The sequence below is a fragment of the Hylaeus anthracinus genome, unplaced genomic scaffold (assembly GCF_026225885.1).
Source record: "Hylaeus anthracinus isolate JK02 unplaced genomic scaffold, UHH_iyHylAnth1.0_haploid 4, whole genome shotgun sequence".
NCBI classification, from domain to species: Eukaryota; Metazoa; Arthropoda; class Insecta; order Hymenoptera; family Colletidae; genus Hylaeus; species Hylaeus anthracinus.
Window position 1 is genome coordinate 11388604 of NW_026535289.1, and position 16303 is coordinate 11404906.

The 16303-nt window shown below is 45.5% G+C and overlaps 2 protein-coding genes across 2 annotated transcripts in view; one reads left to right on the forward strand and one right to left on the reverse strand.

The window, feature by feature from the left end:
- LOC128894980 (L-lactate dehydrogenase-like) overlaps positions 1-16303 on the reverse strand; it is a 206235-nt gene that overhangs the window by 180915 nt on the left and 9017 nt on the right. Inside the window, exon 2 of the mRNA XM_054157135.1 lies at positions 10788-10944. The gene's annotated coding sequence lies outside the window, so the exon portion shown is untranslated. The remainder of the gene's footprint in view (positions 1-10787; positions 10945-16303) is intronic.
- Positions 1-16303, forward strand: part of LOC128894979 (uncharacterized) — a 102045-nt gene that overhangs the window by 76794 nt on the left and 8948 nt on the right. Inside the window, exons 3-4 of the mRNA XM_054157134.1 lie at positions 10757-10859; positions 11717-11739. Of these exons, the coding sequence (XP_054013109.1) occupies positions 10757-10859; positions 11717-11739 (126 nt within the window). The remainder of the gene's footprint in view (positions 1-10756; positions 10860-11716; positions 11740-16303) is intronic.

Consider the following 16303-nt stretch of genomic DNA (forward strand, 5'->3'; position numbering starts at 1 on the left):
CTACGGCCGCTTAAACCGAAATGGAAGATTTAAAAGAAGTAATTTCTTGTCGGTGGTTTCTCTATAATAGAATCTATCGAAGTTATTATCGTTTAAAAAATTCAGTGTGAATACACCTGAATACTATGCAGCGCGTGTTGTTTCCCACAATCAGTCACGTTGACACGAAGTCTACCGACGCTCGTTTGTAACTATTTCTACCGCGGTGGAACAAGTACAATGCAGTGAAGGCCTAATAAAGAAAACACATTTTTTAAGTTTTGTTACATACACTCGTAGAAATTTCAAAAAGTATTTCAAACGAGTCTCAAACAGAGTTGAATTTCCCATACAAAATTCCCATGGACTTCGTCTCTCTCTTTACTAACGAAGTCACGCAACACGTCCGAATGTCACCGAGTTAATTTTCAGTTTCACACGGTTGTTAAATATCCGCGTTGCCCCGAATCGGCAAATTATACAAATCGATACGTCCGTCCGTATCCATCGGCGTAATGCCGATAAATATGTCATTAACAACAATAGTTTATATCAGAAGACAGGGGCGCCGCTAGTCGCTCCAGGGTGCGATCCTCTCTCGGTCGCGTCGTGTTGCGACCGGGCGCGTTTGCGCTCGCGTCTGTCCGCGAGGAGGCTGCGCAGCGGTGATAATTGAGCCGTCTCCCGCCGCCGCGGCAATTTTAATCGGCCTCGGTTTTTGGCACCGCGGGCGAAATCCGTGATCCGCTGCCGGCCACCTTTCGCTTCGACCGAGCGTTCTAATCTCTGTCGATTAAACTCCTCTTCCTAGCCCCGGGTAAGTACCTTCCACTGGTCTCCCTTCCGCTCCTCTGCCCCGCCAACTTCCTCGCCCGTGCTCGCCCTCGCGTTCGTGCTATTTGTTACTCTTCACTGGTGCACGGTTTGCTCGTTTTTACTGTTAATCGCGCACTTTGTAACTGTCCAACGTCGGCATGCCCGCGAACACCGCGCCGAGGAAAGCGAAGCCGACAATTACGCGCTCTTAAGGATACTTCTCCGGTTTTTTTTTTTCGGTACGCTGTGTATGTTGATGCGACGGCCCGCCCGATTCCAGTAATAATTGCGAGTCTTGTGGTTTCGTTTTTAGCGCGTTTATTTCACCTGCTGTCCTCGCGCGTTTGCGCGTTTCTCACAAGTACTCGGTTCGCTTAACATTCATACGTAAACCATTCCCGGCTGACCTCCAAACATCTGTAGGCCGCTGCAGATTTTTAAAACGATTTGCACGATAATACCAATCTACATATCACTGCATCGCACTGTGATCCCGTAGCAGTCGAAAAATGCAAACTGGCAACTGAATTTCTGAAATAAATGACGTCTACGTTAGGAGTGAAACTCTCTATAGAAGTTTCAGCGAATAAATTCGATGGCGACTGTGGCTCGCCAGAGGAGTGCAAAGGGTTAAACCGGAAACGAGTCGAATAACGTGCAATCATCGGACAACCGCGATGTTCGGAACCGCTAGGTGGAAATTGGCAGTACCGGCGTGAGATGGTAACTCGATTGGATAAATCCCTGCCACGGAATAACAACGATCATCGTTCTAACGAAATAGGATTGCTACTGAATAAAACAATTCTAATCGAATTACCAGCCAATCTTGCAAACCGTCGGGAATTTTACAGCTTCTGGGTTAATGCTTGAGATATCGATAGCTTAATCGGTCACGGGAAATTTATTCGTTGGAGTGGGGGGAGAAGAAACAGTTATTCGACTTCTTCGTTTCCGTTAGAACTATTGGAATGAAGCTTTTGTAGTAGATAGACTAGAAGAGAAATAAAAGTGCTGGATAAAAGAGTTCTCAATCTCTTTTACATTCTGAACTTTTGGAACTGATTGCGTGATATGATACTATATTGTCAAATGAAATCATGGTCTGCAATGTACTACAAGTATGAAGGTTCATTCATTTCGTGAACTTTAACAAAAGTTCTGAAACTTGTGCGATAGCGTTTCGGGTACGTGGGGACGCTACACCCCAAAGGCTCTCATATGGACTCCCCTGCGGACTTTAAACAGAATTTAATTAAATTCTCCAAGAAACAGACATTCCATCAAATTTTTAAAACAATTTCACTCAACTCAAAGAGGTTGTCACATTATTACGCAACATCGAGAGACAAAGTGAAATCTTCAATCTGGAAGCACAGTTTCAAAAACAAAACCCGAATTTCCTCCCGAAATTCCTCCTGTCACGTGCTCTTAAAACGATTGATTACAATTTCCACTTATCGAAAGCGAGAAGACTGTAAACCTTCCATCCCGATACCAGTCTTTACTGAATACAATTATTTCCACGTTTCGCGTGTCGATCGCCCCCGGCACGGAAGCCATCGAAATGAAGTTGATGCAGCAATCAATTTTATCGAGATAAATAAACCCGACGAAACTTCCGATGGCGGCTGCCGGGGGACGCCGAAAATAATCGTATCTGCAATTACCGCGGTTACGGGGTGATTGTTTTTAGAAAAAGTGCGCAGGAATGCGGGCGAAAGAAGCCTGGGTGGTACGAAGGGACGGTGCGTTCCGTGAGTGCATTTTAAGAGCCGTTGCTCGAAGCAGAGTCCGTCGACGCGATTTTCGGCGAAAGGGAAAAAGGTCCTGCGAGTATCTGCGAAAGGGTGAGTGGAGGGGACGAGTGGAGTTACGGTAAATCTCTAATTATCGTGGCGCGGTCTTAGGGCGTCCGTTTTTTTTTCGCGAGAAACGTGCCCGTGACGCGAAGGATGTTCCCGAGGAAAGATAATGACAAGTCGCTGTAATTATGCATATTGAACCGCGGCGTAATTTCCTAACAAAGGAGGGACGAAACGGTCCCTGCTGCGCGAATTCGCCATAGTTCTATGGAATTGGCTTTTTCCCCTTTGCTTGGGACAGAAGAAACGGATAAATTAACGAATTAGGTGTTATTGTATTGTACTTATTTAATTTGATCAACTACTTCTGAGATATTTAAAATTAAAACAAGTATATTTCATCCAATAAGTCAAATTATATTTTGAATATTTGCAAACACCTTTAATTTTACTAACACGACTAGGTAGACAATTAATTAGATAACCATACACCGAACTTGGACAATTTTGTCACAAATAGTATTGCCTGTTATAAACGACCTTAGAAACAAGTGACGTGTAAGATCTGTTACTGTTTAGTAATCCCGAGAAACTTATCTCCAAACATCCTTCGACACATCGTTCGCTAATGGCAATCGTTTACTGTAATATGCATATTTCTATCGCGATCAAACGAACAGCCTCGAAGAGCAGATATTCGATAATGTACAAAAGCCCTTCTACACGGCCAGTCGGAGATTTGATACGTATCAAGATGACACCGATGATTAATGTTTCGACGATACTTGGCCACGGTGTCGAATCGAATCCTCGAGAGGGGTACCACTATTCCTCACGAAATTAATAGGTTTGCGTAATAGATTTCAAAACATCTCTCGCTCGCTCCCATTCTACGCTTTCGATCGATGATCCAGCGGCGAACGGACAGTGGATCTCAGCCGAATCTTCGTTAAACCATAGTAGATACAAGGGCAGCAATGAGGAAGAACAACAGCTAAATTTGTTTTATTCTTTACGAGTATATCTGAAATGTTTATCCTCCACTCGGAATAAAATTTGATCCGCCTTGGCATTGCACATATCGCCATAGCAGGGCCACTGGTGTGCGAACTCCGCGCTGCGAAGGCTTAAAAGAAGAGTCTCATCCACCGGGGTGGTCGTGCGTCGCGCATCTTTCCTCGAGTTTCTTCGCACCTGTTCGCGGCCGTGTCTCGCGAAACGGCCGATATTCGCATAAATCCTGCGAAGCATAAGCGCGAACTCGTTGCGTGTCGTGCGTGAGCATCGCCGGTGGCAGTGAACACGTGTAAAATCGTGCCAGGGAATGCGTGTTGCGGCGGCGTTCACGTCGCCGTGCGCGTCGACCCCCCATGGACGCTTACAAATCAAAAACTATTTAGGCTCTGCTGGGCCAAGGGACGAAGAACGATCGGGAAAGGGAAGGAAAGAAACGCGTTCGTTCGTGGTCCCAATAATCGAAGTCCCGGACTCTGAAATTCGACCCTAATTTCTTATTCAGCCAAAGAATTCGAATGACGAATAAAACGAACGAACAATTTTGGATTTTGGACTTCTTCGACGGAAGTATATTCCACGTTGAATTATGGTCCCAATAGTGACAGTACAGCATTATAGTAAAATTTCTTTGGTACGTTAAATTATTATTTTTACTTTCCATTGCACTTTTTAATTGTACGTATAGCGGTGTATATCTTCGTTACGCGATGCTCCTATTCATCCAGCAGATGCTGCTACGGACGTGATGCTATTAATCGTCCGAACGGTTCGAACTAATTATCTGCTAATAAATTACCTAATAATTAAAGACTGATGCAACCATTAGCAGCGTGACGTTTGAGATAGACTTTGGTAGATAGGCTCTACTAATTAGTCCAACTAGTAGATCCAGAATTAAATTTAACGGTGTTGCTCTTTGTACCTCGGCTATTAATTATTATTACCGAATCAAGAGCATTGCGTAAATTTGAAGCCTTCTTATTACACCTGGCCCAAGTGGCTTGACTACCCCCTTCCCCCTTTGATAGGACCTGATTGCAAAGAATTTATCTGTCTCGAGTACGGCAATAACCGTGCACGCTGTTACTAAAATTAAACCGTGTCACCGGCTATCGCGCGTTTAAAGGGCTCTCTCGGCTGTAAATAAAACAGAAAAAAAATAATTATCCGCGTCGCACCAGGCTGATCAAGAAACTGGTAGAAGAAAGAAAACCGAAATTACTAACCGGTGAAACTTGTCGGGTCCGAGACGTGTTCCAGTATGTTATTCTAAAAATATAACTGCGCGGAACGAGTCCGTCCAGTAGTTTTGTCGTTAACTCGTTGGAACAAATATGAGTCTTTCGCGCGTGGTCGCCCAAGAATTTCATACGCTTGGAAAATCACCGTCAGAGACGACTAAGGTTCTTGTCTACGATAGAAACGAACGTCGAATGATAAACGAACTACGAAGATCTAATGTGGACGTTGATCCGAGGATCGTGGGTTCGAATCTCCGTGCCTTAATTTCGTTTAACTTCCTACAATTTTATATTGCGTTCTTCCTTTCTCAATTTCATAACAATCAATTTCATTATCAATTCCCCGCTATTTTGTTAGAAATGTTTATCTACTATAGTAAAATGCACCGCTTCGATATAAAATTAGTGAAAAATTCCATTTTTCGTTTACTCACTTGTACCTGTTTCACGATCATCGGCGCGACTTCAAACAGCTACATCTAGAACATAATCGCGGCACCGTACGATAAAACGTCGGTAAACGCCGCCTAATGGCATTAAACGATCACGGAATATTCAAGCGAAGTTCCTGCGTCGATTCGGTGTTGCGGTAGTTAATGGTCGATCGCCGATCGAACTGAAAATGACAAAATAATGAGACGATCGCGCGTTAAAGCACGACCGAACGATCGGGAGTCGGAACAAACGTCACGGCAAGTCGTTGCAGTTTATTTCCGCCACGCTGCACCATACAGCCGAGCTTGTTTTTGCAGCCAAGGAAATGGCCGCTTTACGTCAGCCGCGATCGAACGATTGGACCATCAGAAGAAAAGTGTCCTACAGATTTTGATGAAAAATATAAAAATATTCGTAAGTGGATCAGCAAAAGAAGTTATGCAGAGCGTGCAAAGTGGAAGAAGAAAGTACGTTTCTGTGATATTTTTAGATGTTGGAGAGATCGATTCCAGAAAGAACCGAACTCGGTTACGACGTGCGCAATCTAAACAAACCCATCAGTTTCATTTGCTGAATGATTGTAGGGAGTCAGTACGAATGGATAAGAGCTTGGAAATGGTTCTTGGGGATGAAGGTGACGGGGTGGTATGGATGAAGAATGTGTTGAAAGAAAGAGTGAGGAAAGAGAAGCAAAAGTTCTTCCTTATGTAAAAAATTACAAGGAATAAATTATCTATCTATCTATCTATCTATCTATCTATCTATCTATACAAATATTCATAAATTATCATAATTATGTTTATGTGCATGTAAAAAACCTGTGGGTTAGTGGAATCTGAATGGTAGATGGTCGAGTGGGTTCGACGCGAGATCGACAGGCGTACAAAGGGCCGAACACCGCAGAAAACGTGTCCCTTTTCGTACGGTCGGTTCGTTTCTGACAGGGAATCCGAGATGAGGGACGTTCACAAAAATCGAGGCGTTTCGTTTTTTGTCCTTTCTCGTCTCTTTCTTCCTCCGCCTTCGTCGAAACAACGTTGTAACCTGACTCATAGCGAGGCTGTTCGCGCGCCTCGGAGTTAACACGAATTATCCTAGGTGGCCGGTCCCCGCGGGAGATGATTGATAACTCTCTTGTAAGGCGTTATCAGCCGTGCCGTGCACGTTGTTATGTTCACGTCAGAAACGTGACGCTGATAGACGGGCCCGCTCTCCTCTCTCCTTCCCGTTAACTCTTCCATCCCTCCAGTCCCGCGAGCTCGTTTCTTCCTCTGTCCGCGTAAGTGCCTCCACGCGACCTGTTGCCGTTAATTCGAACTTACACGACGGCGTGTTAAAATCCCTTTTCTTCCCTTGTACGACGCTCCTCTGTCTCTCTGGCTCGTCCCTTTTCACGCGATTGTCTCGGCATCGGTTAGTGGAATGGAAACTTGTCCTCCGGAGCGTCGAGGGGTTGAATATCCCATCGCGAGGACATTCGAATAATAATGATACAGTGGAGTCTCGATCGTCGCGTGACAGGTTTATTGCGATCTGCTGACAAGTGGAAGAGACGACAGAAAGTGAAATTACTGGTAACTGTAGGTATCGAAGATGTGTTGTGTAAATGGGATTTCTTTTCGTTGCGTGAACTTTGATTATTACAGAAATCAACCACTGCCTACTCCGAAGTATCACAAGCTGAGCTAAAAAAAAAAAAAAAAATAAAAAATAAATGTCAATACTCTATCAATATACGAATCTTACTAGATGTTTTTATTATAAATCTCTTAAGAACGCATATAAAAACCTTTAAAGCAAAATATCTCACGAACGAAGGCCCATTTGACAAACTCCATAGGGTGTTATTAAAAAAGCGACTCCAACATCCGTGGCACTCGTCTTGTAAGACTACACGTTTTAAATGAAAAAAACTTAACCAAACCCAAGGAAACCTAAAAGCAAAGATGTGACCAAGGTACAGATCACTTTCTTATACCTAATTTTAAATCCGCAAGTCGTGAATCAACTGGCTACGTGATTCGTCGCCCGATTCGTGCAACATCGGTAGATCGTTTGCTGCTAGGTACCAATCTCATACTCCAGGAGCTTCCCAAGGAATCAGGGTCGAACAAAGAGCTAGAGTTGCTAAGCAAACGCTCCCAAACACCATGACGCGAAAGGCGCACGACTCCAGCGTTGCCTGGTCACTCTATGGTCACGATCGAGTGGATCTAGCGGTGAATTCTCAGGGTCGAGTGCCGACAACGGATTACTAGCGTCCCTCTTTTCCTCTCGAACGAACCCTTTCGTGTCCTCTCTGTCGCGAACAATCGGAACATCGACGAGCTCAAACACGCGTGCGTGTTTCTGCACGACGCGACGAATACAATAAACGGGGCACAATAACGCCTTTAGGAGCGTCTATGCCGAGAGCAGTCCGGAGAGTGTATCCGAAACGAATCGAACCTTTGTCTGCCGTGTCTCCCAAACCAACTCGAGCTCCCTCGGGTGTGCGATGAATCAAAGTGAGCATGCAGCGTCGAGGAAGTCGTCAGGGATGGAACGCTAGGAAAAGGGGTTTCTTCGTGAATTTTTGTTACGAATACTGTGGGTAATAGCTTGTCTCAAATGTTGCTTGTTTAGTTATAGACACTTCGAGAATGCGTATGTGTTTTGTAAAAGGTTGGAAAATGTTCGAACCTGGAGTTTATGGATATTTTAATTCTACGAATTCGAATGAAGAATGTTGAAAATTTGTTTAATAATACCCGTTGCAGTAAGAGTATGATATCTTAATGAATTTAAAGTAACAGTGAAGAAAGAACCTTGAAGGAATTTTATTTGCCTTTCCATGCAACCGAGTATGATCCAATTAACGATGGAGGCAAATCCCAGTACTATTTGCATTCGTGAGTAGCACGTATCCCTGAAGAATCCAATTTCTCTCAACACCCTGCAAACTGCCACGTCTAACTGCAAGTACTAAACGAAAAGGAAACAGAAGGTTGCAAGCAAAAAGGTAACTATGTTACTTGTTCGTACGCGGGCTATCTCCGATAGCAGTCAATATCGCTAAGACGACATAGCTGGACGTCTAGACCAGACATAAAAGCCCAAGGTCTTAATTAACCTGCATAAAGGCAGGTTAGGACAAACTGGCCCGATCGCGACTGCTTCGCCAATTGTAGGATAGCAAACACTGATTACTGCAAATGTGCATTCCCCTTGCCACGTAAAGCGAAGTAAGTGCTCGTTCTGCCTTCTCTCGCCGCCTACCGCGGACTCGTCCTGACTAAATTGCGCCTCTCCCTCCCCTATTTACGATTCCAGGGGCAGTAAAGCAAACGGCGGCGACTCGTTCCGCGGAAAATGCTCGCGGTTAAGCCGGTAAATTAGGCACCGAGCAAAAGCGTTTCATTAAAGGATTAAGATATCTCCGCGAATCGTCAGGAGCTGCTCGCTAATGAGCGCCGCGAACGGAATAATCGTCGCGAGCTCGTACATTGACCGCGGCGAGAGCGAGAGAAACCGAGTCGCCAACTGTGAGAATCGCGGGACGAACGGACCGAGAATTGGTTGAATAGCCCTGCTCCGCTACAGAGGAGAGATGGTTCGCGGAAAATCGCTCGAATCGAGCCGCGAAATGTCTTACAAGCGAGCCCATCCAGTACGAGTTGCCAGACTACTCGCGAACGTTGCTACATCAGCGATCTCGAACTCTTCGCGCCTGTTCTTCGATCCGTAATGTATGCTATTATCGAGGGCTGATAAAATTTATATGGGCGCCCTAATCTTACGTTACGAGGTAACGGACGTTTTTCGTAATGTGAAACTGAAATATCTTCCCATATTCTCACCCCTAGTATATTAAGGTATTTTTCATCATTTTATAAAGTAAACTCGAGTACGTTCACATTATCTCCAGTTTCTCAAATGCAATTACCGCTTCGATCTCCATGGAACAAATAAAATATTCTTTATCCATATATTGAAATTTCATTCTCAATTTTATTAAGCTACGAGAGTGTCGACCATGCGGGATGCAATTGCCTCAGGCATCTTATCGAACATTATGGAGTTCCTCTATCCTTTTAACCATCCTATCCTTTCAAATAAATTCAAGTATGCCCATACGACCCCCAGTTTTCCAATGCAATCGTCATTTCGATCCTCAAAGTAGAATATTCGCTACTGAAACTTCATTTTCAATTTTATTAAACGACGAAAGAGTTGAACCAGCGCGATGCATACGTCTTGGAGGCGGTCTCGCGTCCACGGGAACATAATTTCGACTCTCGTTCCACGCGAGCAGAGGCGGTTCCACGCCGAAAACGAAGGGGAGCCTTTCGGTTAGGCGCGCCGCAGAGATAATACCGAGGCACTCGCGTAATAAAGCTGCGACGCGTCCCGCTGCGCGGAAACCGGACGCGGCGAGCGCAGCCGCGGCCCAATTACCGTCCGTCCTCGCGAACCCAACACGCGAGCGACTCCCGAGTCAATTTATTCGGGAACGTCCCCGGGTATTTGTCCCAGCGGGTGGCTCGTGGAAGCATTCGGAAGTAGTCTGATCGGGTTTGCGAGGGATTGTCGTGGTCACGTGACGTTTCTCATTCTCCCTGAATGGTTGGCTGTTAAGAAAAAGGATTATTGCGGAGGAGGGTTGCTTGGAGCAAATTAACGTGGCTTCTTTGAGGATCGGTACAATGTAGGTGGAATTTAATCTGCTAGTGAAGGTGCCTTTTGATTGGTTGCTTGTCTACAGTGAAATGTGGGTCTGCGATAGGTAAGAAGTGACGAATGAGGAATTTTAAGTAAATGAGTTGCGATTGATCTCTAGATGGTCCACCTCTGGAGATTCGGGTAACTACGAAATTCTGACTATTGCTGTGTTGTTACATTTAGAAGATGTGCGACGGACTTTTCCGATTCTGAAAGTTAGGATGAGCTTGTGGATTTCTTCGTGATTAATGCCATTAATGGTGTCTAATGTGATTGGATAAGAGTGTTTTTCTAGTGTATATGTGATAAATTCTCATCTCTATCTCTATAGAGTGGCCTCACTGGCCCTTCTATATTGCATAATTTCTTATCCTTTGTCGCTCGACAACTCATCTCTGTAGGGGCTCGTTGGCCCCCCTCTAGCTCGGGTTCCTCGGGGTTGCTAAGCCTGTACTGTAGCTTACAAGAACACAGCTACAGCCCCTGAGGACTCGACTGGATAAATGCAACGTTTGGGTCTCGATTTCTCGTCTTTGACAGCGGCTGAATAAACTTTCACGATAATTAATAACCGTGTTCCCAACAATCTAAAATTTCCTGATGTTTCAAAGAAATTTGTTTTCAGAAAATAAGGGCGCAAACATTTGAATTTTAATCGTTAGTCTCCTAAAGTTAAGTGTAATTTATTATAATAGAATCAAGACCTATACAACAAGCATTGATGTTTCTCGTTTAACCTGGTACCCTCTGCTTTGTTTACAGAAGCTCCCGGCGAACTAGGATGGGTGCTCACCCTAGTGATAGTGTCCCTAGTGTCGGCTGGCATCGGCGCCGTGGTGATGGTGACGCTTCTCCACTGTCGGAGGTCAGTACGATTCCGTAAGTCCATAATTCCTTAACCATCGCGAGCGAGCCAGCCTCCGTGCGCGCAATCCGATTCAATCTTCGACCTGGAACGGAGAAATTTATACGTTTATTCGCGGAATCTCGAATTGAAATATAAGAACGTAAACAGCTGCGCGCACGGTCGGTTTCCGCGCGGGAGATTGCCTTCGAAATCCGTACGAAGGGGGCAGGCATCCCGATACGGATCGGCGATCAAGATCCGCGAAACGATCGCGGTTTAGCCTGGGCTCCTCGCGCTCGATTGCCCGGCCGATTCCCCTTAAATTACCACCTACCCGCAATGCATCAAAATCGAGAGAACCGAGTCGTAATAAGGAAGGCGGGGAACCGGTCGCTAACTAGATCGGACCCGATCCGAATCCGTGGTGTGACAAGACAAAAAACCCGCAGAGGAAACAACGAAAAAAGCCACGGACGGAGAAGACAGCCGTAACTACGGCCAGCCCTTCGTTCCACCGTGACGAGAAAATCGAGGATCTTTATAGCGATCCACTTCCTCCGACGATCGAGACAAAGACTCGTATTCAGAGCGCGGTTAACGCAAACTTTTATCGCCGTTACTTCTCGCGTCGAGATTTTAATGACTTGTCGGCTAGAACATGGTTACAAAACCACAACAGATCGGTCATTATACAGGCTGGCTTCTCTGGGTGCACCATTTTTTAAAAATATGAATGCCCAGTAAGTCCGTGACAATTTTGAGACTTACTTTAAACTCATTTCAACGTACACGATTATTCAAATGAACCATTCCCTTGAAATTATCCAATCCTTCGACGGGTTCAGTTTCTGACAGATTTGTGTTTTCTGTTGCAGGATGAAGAGCGCTGGTGGCAGAGGTAAGGATTATTATAAACCCGGTGTTCTTATGGGTCACCTCGTAGTTGTTTCGGGTTGCGTTTATTAACGTGGCTGATAGGCTTACGTTTAAGCTGCTTATCGAGGTTACAGTTAACGTAGCCAAGTATACGTCCTGTTATTATTGGAATCCTCTATCGGCGCGATTTACGTTTCGTAGCCGTTTATTTGCTTAGGATAATAAATTACCGCGTTACCGCGCTAACGCCCAGATTAGGATCAGCCGTTGGTCAGAAAATTGCCCGCCGCGAAATTATGCGATCGGTGGCTCGTTCAGGAAAATCGCATTCCTCTTTAAGAGTACCACTGCGCGCGTTGTCGTACCGTCGTCGAAATGCAACCGAAAATTACCAAGCAATTATCGAAATCGAAAAATGCGAAACCTTGTGCGACCGGTGTTGCGTGCGTTCCGAATAATTGCGCTCCGATTATGCGAAATTGGGACAATAGGCATGTCAATCGAAGCGTGCCGAGAGTATAGCAGTAACGCTGACAGGACACGTTGGAAATAGTTCGTAATTATACCAGTTCCCTGCCGGGATATCGGTTCGCTGTTCCACCTTTTCTACGGTGCCCTTGTCGCTCGTTAAAATATGATATCCGCCCCCTAATAATTCCTTTTTGAAGTTCCCTTTGTGAATATTCCGTGAAACCTTATCTGAACTCAAAAGGCCACGTGTGCTGACACCGAACCGCCATCGATGAAAGGGATTCAAATTCTTTCAAGAGAACCTGGCTGTAACGTGCTTGTGTAACGCATAATGATCGCAATTCAGCAATGGACACACTTCCGCGATATGCTTCGGTACCTTTCGTATTAAATTCTTGTGTGCTAGATCTCATTGAGAAATTTTAATAATCCTAATGGTATCCGACTACCACGCAGAGAACCCGGGTTCGAATGCTGGATGTTCGCTCCAATTTTTCAAGGTATGGTTAATTAGATGCATCGAAAGCCTGTGGCTTAAAAATAAGAAGTAATGACAAAATTAAGATAACAACGACAAAAATGGTATATAAAAAAGAAAATGTACACGATAAGTGAAATGTGGACGAAGAGAAAGTAGCTCCCATGCATTATAAAATAAACAACCGAACTTCCACGAAACAATCTACTGTCCTCCACGTGTGCCCATATTGTCCTGTCTACTTCCTGCACGTACGTTATGTGACCACGAAACAAAGCAGGTACGAAGACACTCGCCTAACAAGTAAGACTACCTCCAGCCCAGGAAATCAGCACCAGTTAGGACACCTACGAGTACCCCAGACGAATGGCTCGAGGCTTCCCAGAAGCGAAACAGACGAATCGATCTGATTCCTCGGAACGAGATGAAAAACGGAAATAGAAGATGAACCGACGCGTAGCGAGAGCCAAGGTCCGAGGACGTATCCGGATGTCGTCTCCCGCGACGTTTCTGCCCAGCGCCCAGGGGTCTCGTTGCGTCGATAGAAAGATACACGAGCCTCACACAGCCGCGCGACGTCGATTGGTGCAAACGAGATGCATAGTAGAGCCGTGGCGTCGAGTGTCAGCGTCGATTGGAGTTTAATTAGTTCGCATAATGAAAGCCCCTCACGGCGGTACAGTCAGCCAGGCTACCGTTGGCTCTTCGTGCACGTAAAGGGTACCGGAGCGGTGCGACGGACGGGCGACATAAAGGACAGTGAAACGCGTCTAATTAACTTTCTGATTTAAAATCACCCGCGGCACGATACGATCAACGAACTGGGAACGAAAGGAGACGCGAAGGAGGGAAGAAAGAGGAAGAAGGGACGGCAGAGAGGTGGGGACGAGGGCAGGTTACTACCAGGACGGGATACAAGGGTCACTCGAATTAATTATCCAACACTCGTTTTACCAAACCTCCCTGGACTCTGTCGTCGATCTCCACCGATCCACGATTTGCCTCTTAAGTGCCTTTCACACCGAAACGTCGTGACCGCTCCTGAGGACGCGGGGCAGGCGCCAGAGGCGTCTATTTAGCAGACGCCGTCTGCACGCTCCGCCGTAGAAAGGTGTAGTAGGTGGCATTATTTTCTGAGACAACGATTGTCCGCGACCGATCGCAGAGGTTAAGCGAGGCTTGGGTTAAGCCTAGCGTGCGAAGCTAACATTTGAATGGCTGACTAATTGGCGATACCGTTCGTGAAAATCGAGTTGAATGTATCTTCGAATGTTAGATTGGTCGACGAGGGAAAAAATATTTCGAATCATTGGTGAAATCCCATTTAAATTTCTTTGTCAGTTGGGACATGTGTCGCTCCAAAGACGCCTCGAAGAATAAAGCGACAAAACACTTTTATACTAACCCCAACTCAACCATACCAATTACTATCCAGAAGAGTACGCCTTCAACGGCAGCCTCGGCAAATCGTATCCTGAATCCCTTTATAAGATTTTAACCACCATCTATACGCGTTTCCTGTTTATTCTCAAGAAGTCGCAAAGACTCGAACCCTTTGAATCGCCTCTAGATTTCTATCAATTACATTAAAACCGCAATGGCCATTGTCGCGGGCTGAACGTATTCGCCGTGGGTTTACTTATCCGACGTGTATGTAAACTTGTCAGCATTGAAATTATAGCTGTACTCGCGTGCGGATGTAATTGGAATTCAGCTTGGAAAGTACACGGGCGGCAAGTTCGTTAAATAAACGACGCGCGGACTTTGCGCGTGAGCCAGGCGAGCAATTTCATAGCTCGCGAAGAAAAAAGAAAAAAAAAGAAAAAGAGGAACGAATTAATGAAACTTGGTTCGAAGTGTACAACCGTCGGGTTAAGAATCGCCGCGTAGAATGCCAACGGACAAGAGAGGCGTTAATGGACGGCTGAAAGAGGCGGTTGCGCAAAAAAGACGAGAGCCCGTACACGATGGGTTCCCGTACGATCGGCGGGACACAATGGCGATTCGAGGCCCGAGTAGAATAGGTGAATCGAATGCTTTAATCGGCTTATCGCGCGTTCCCCCGACCGATACGCCGAATCAGCTGCTGCACCCTGAAAGACTCAACGACAGGATCGTGCGCGTTCGTTGAAAGCTCTCGTATTCTTGACCGGTTTTTACGCATTCGAATCTTGAGCCGGTGTGAGGCACTTAACGCGTAATATTTTGTAAAGGGAGTGTCGTTCGCTAGATATAATTCTTGATTATTTCGACCGGCCCTGTCGTTAGCGTAGATTATTATTCGGTCTGGAATTGCGGGAGCTTTCTTCGTACACTGGTCACGATACGTGTCTTTATGTTTGCCTTCTTCTTAACCTAGTCGTATTCTATTGTAATCCTATGTTTAAATGTTTAAATCTTGCTCTCTATGGTGTACCATTTACTGGTTATATTTCCTTTGCTCTCCTTTGAAAAACGAGTACTCCAGCCCAATACCCATGAAGACGTCGTCCTGAAATTCAGATTAACAACGTCGAACGCCCATACACGAACGACGGTGCTTTCCACCGAATGACTACAAAAATGAATCCTGAAAGTTAAGTGTTACAGAAAATAAATTTGAATGAAATACCTAAACTTCGACGGAATTACAATAATAAATGTTTGATTATGTAGTTTTTAGTAGTCTGTAAATCAAATTTAATCACAGTACAAATTTTCAACAGCGTTAGTCTGACAGACAACGTATTAAGAATAATTACTTTAGCGATGAATCATTATTCTTCGCTTTGAAACACTCGGTAACCTTTCCTCTAATTCTACGAGCCTGTCGAAGTCGGCGAGGTCGTTAACTCGGTAAATGATTACCAGAATCCTACCGGAGCTGGGAACACATTCACCCGTCACGAGATTTCACAAAAAACCGCGCTCAACGTACAATTTTCTCGCTTCGCCGGAAATCTTTTTGACGTAACGACGCCTGAAAACGAATCGGGGTCGAACGCGTTCGTAGCTCCCTGGGTCGGGCCCTGCGGCCACGCGGAGAACTGCCCCCAGGAAATAGAATACGGGCCCTCGGATCACCTAGCCGAGGAGAGGAGATCCCTCTCTTCTGTCCCTTCCGCTGACACGACACGCCACGATTTTCACGCGTCCCGTTCGCCGTCCAATTAATATTCGAACCATCTAATACGGTAAATCACGCGGGGTAACGCGTCCACGGAAGGGCGACGCGAAGCGACAGGCTGGAAAAGGAACGGATCCGATTACCTCTCACCTCGTCCAGTAGGTGGGCACGATGACGTAAACGCGGTGGAAGCCACCGCGCGACGATTCGCAAACACGGTTGTTGGTCGTTTTCAGAAACTAATCTTGTCGCGTGTTATTTTATTATTCGTTTCCTAAATTATTCTTGTGTCGAAGTAAAAGATAAAACAGACCGTAAATGATGTAAAAATATGTGGTGTTTTCTCAAAAGAACTCAATCGTGAAAACCACCCTTATCGATGAGTGTCGGTTCTCAGCCTCTACCCTCGTTTCTTCGTCGCTTGGAAACATTGAAATGTACCCGATAATGGGCCGCCGTCGTTAAGATACATACATTAACCGACGCGTGAAAAAAGTTCTCGATCGACGCTGGATCCTCTCGTCCAGCCAT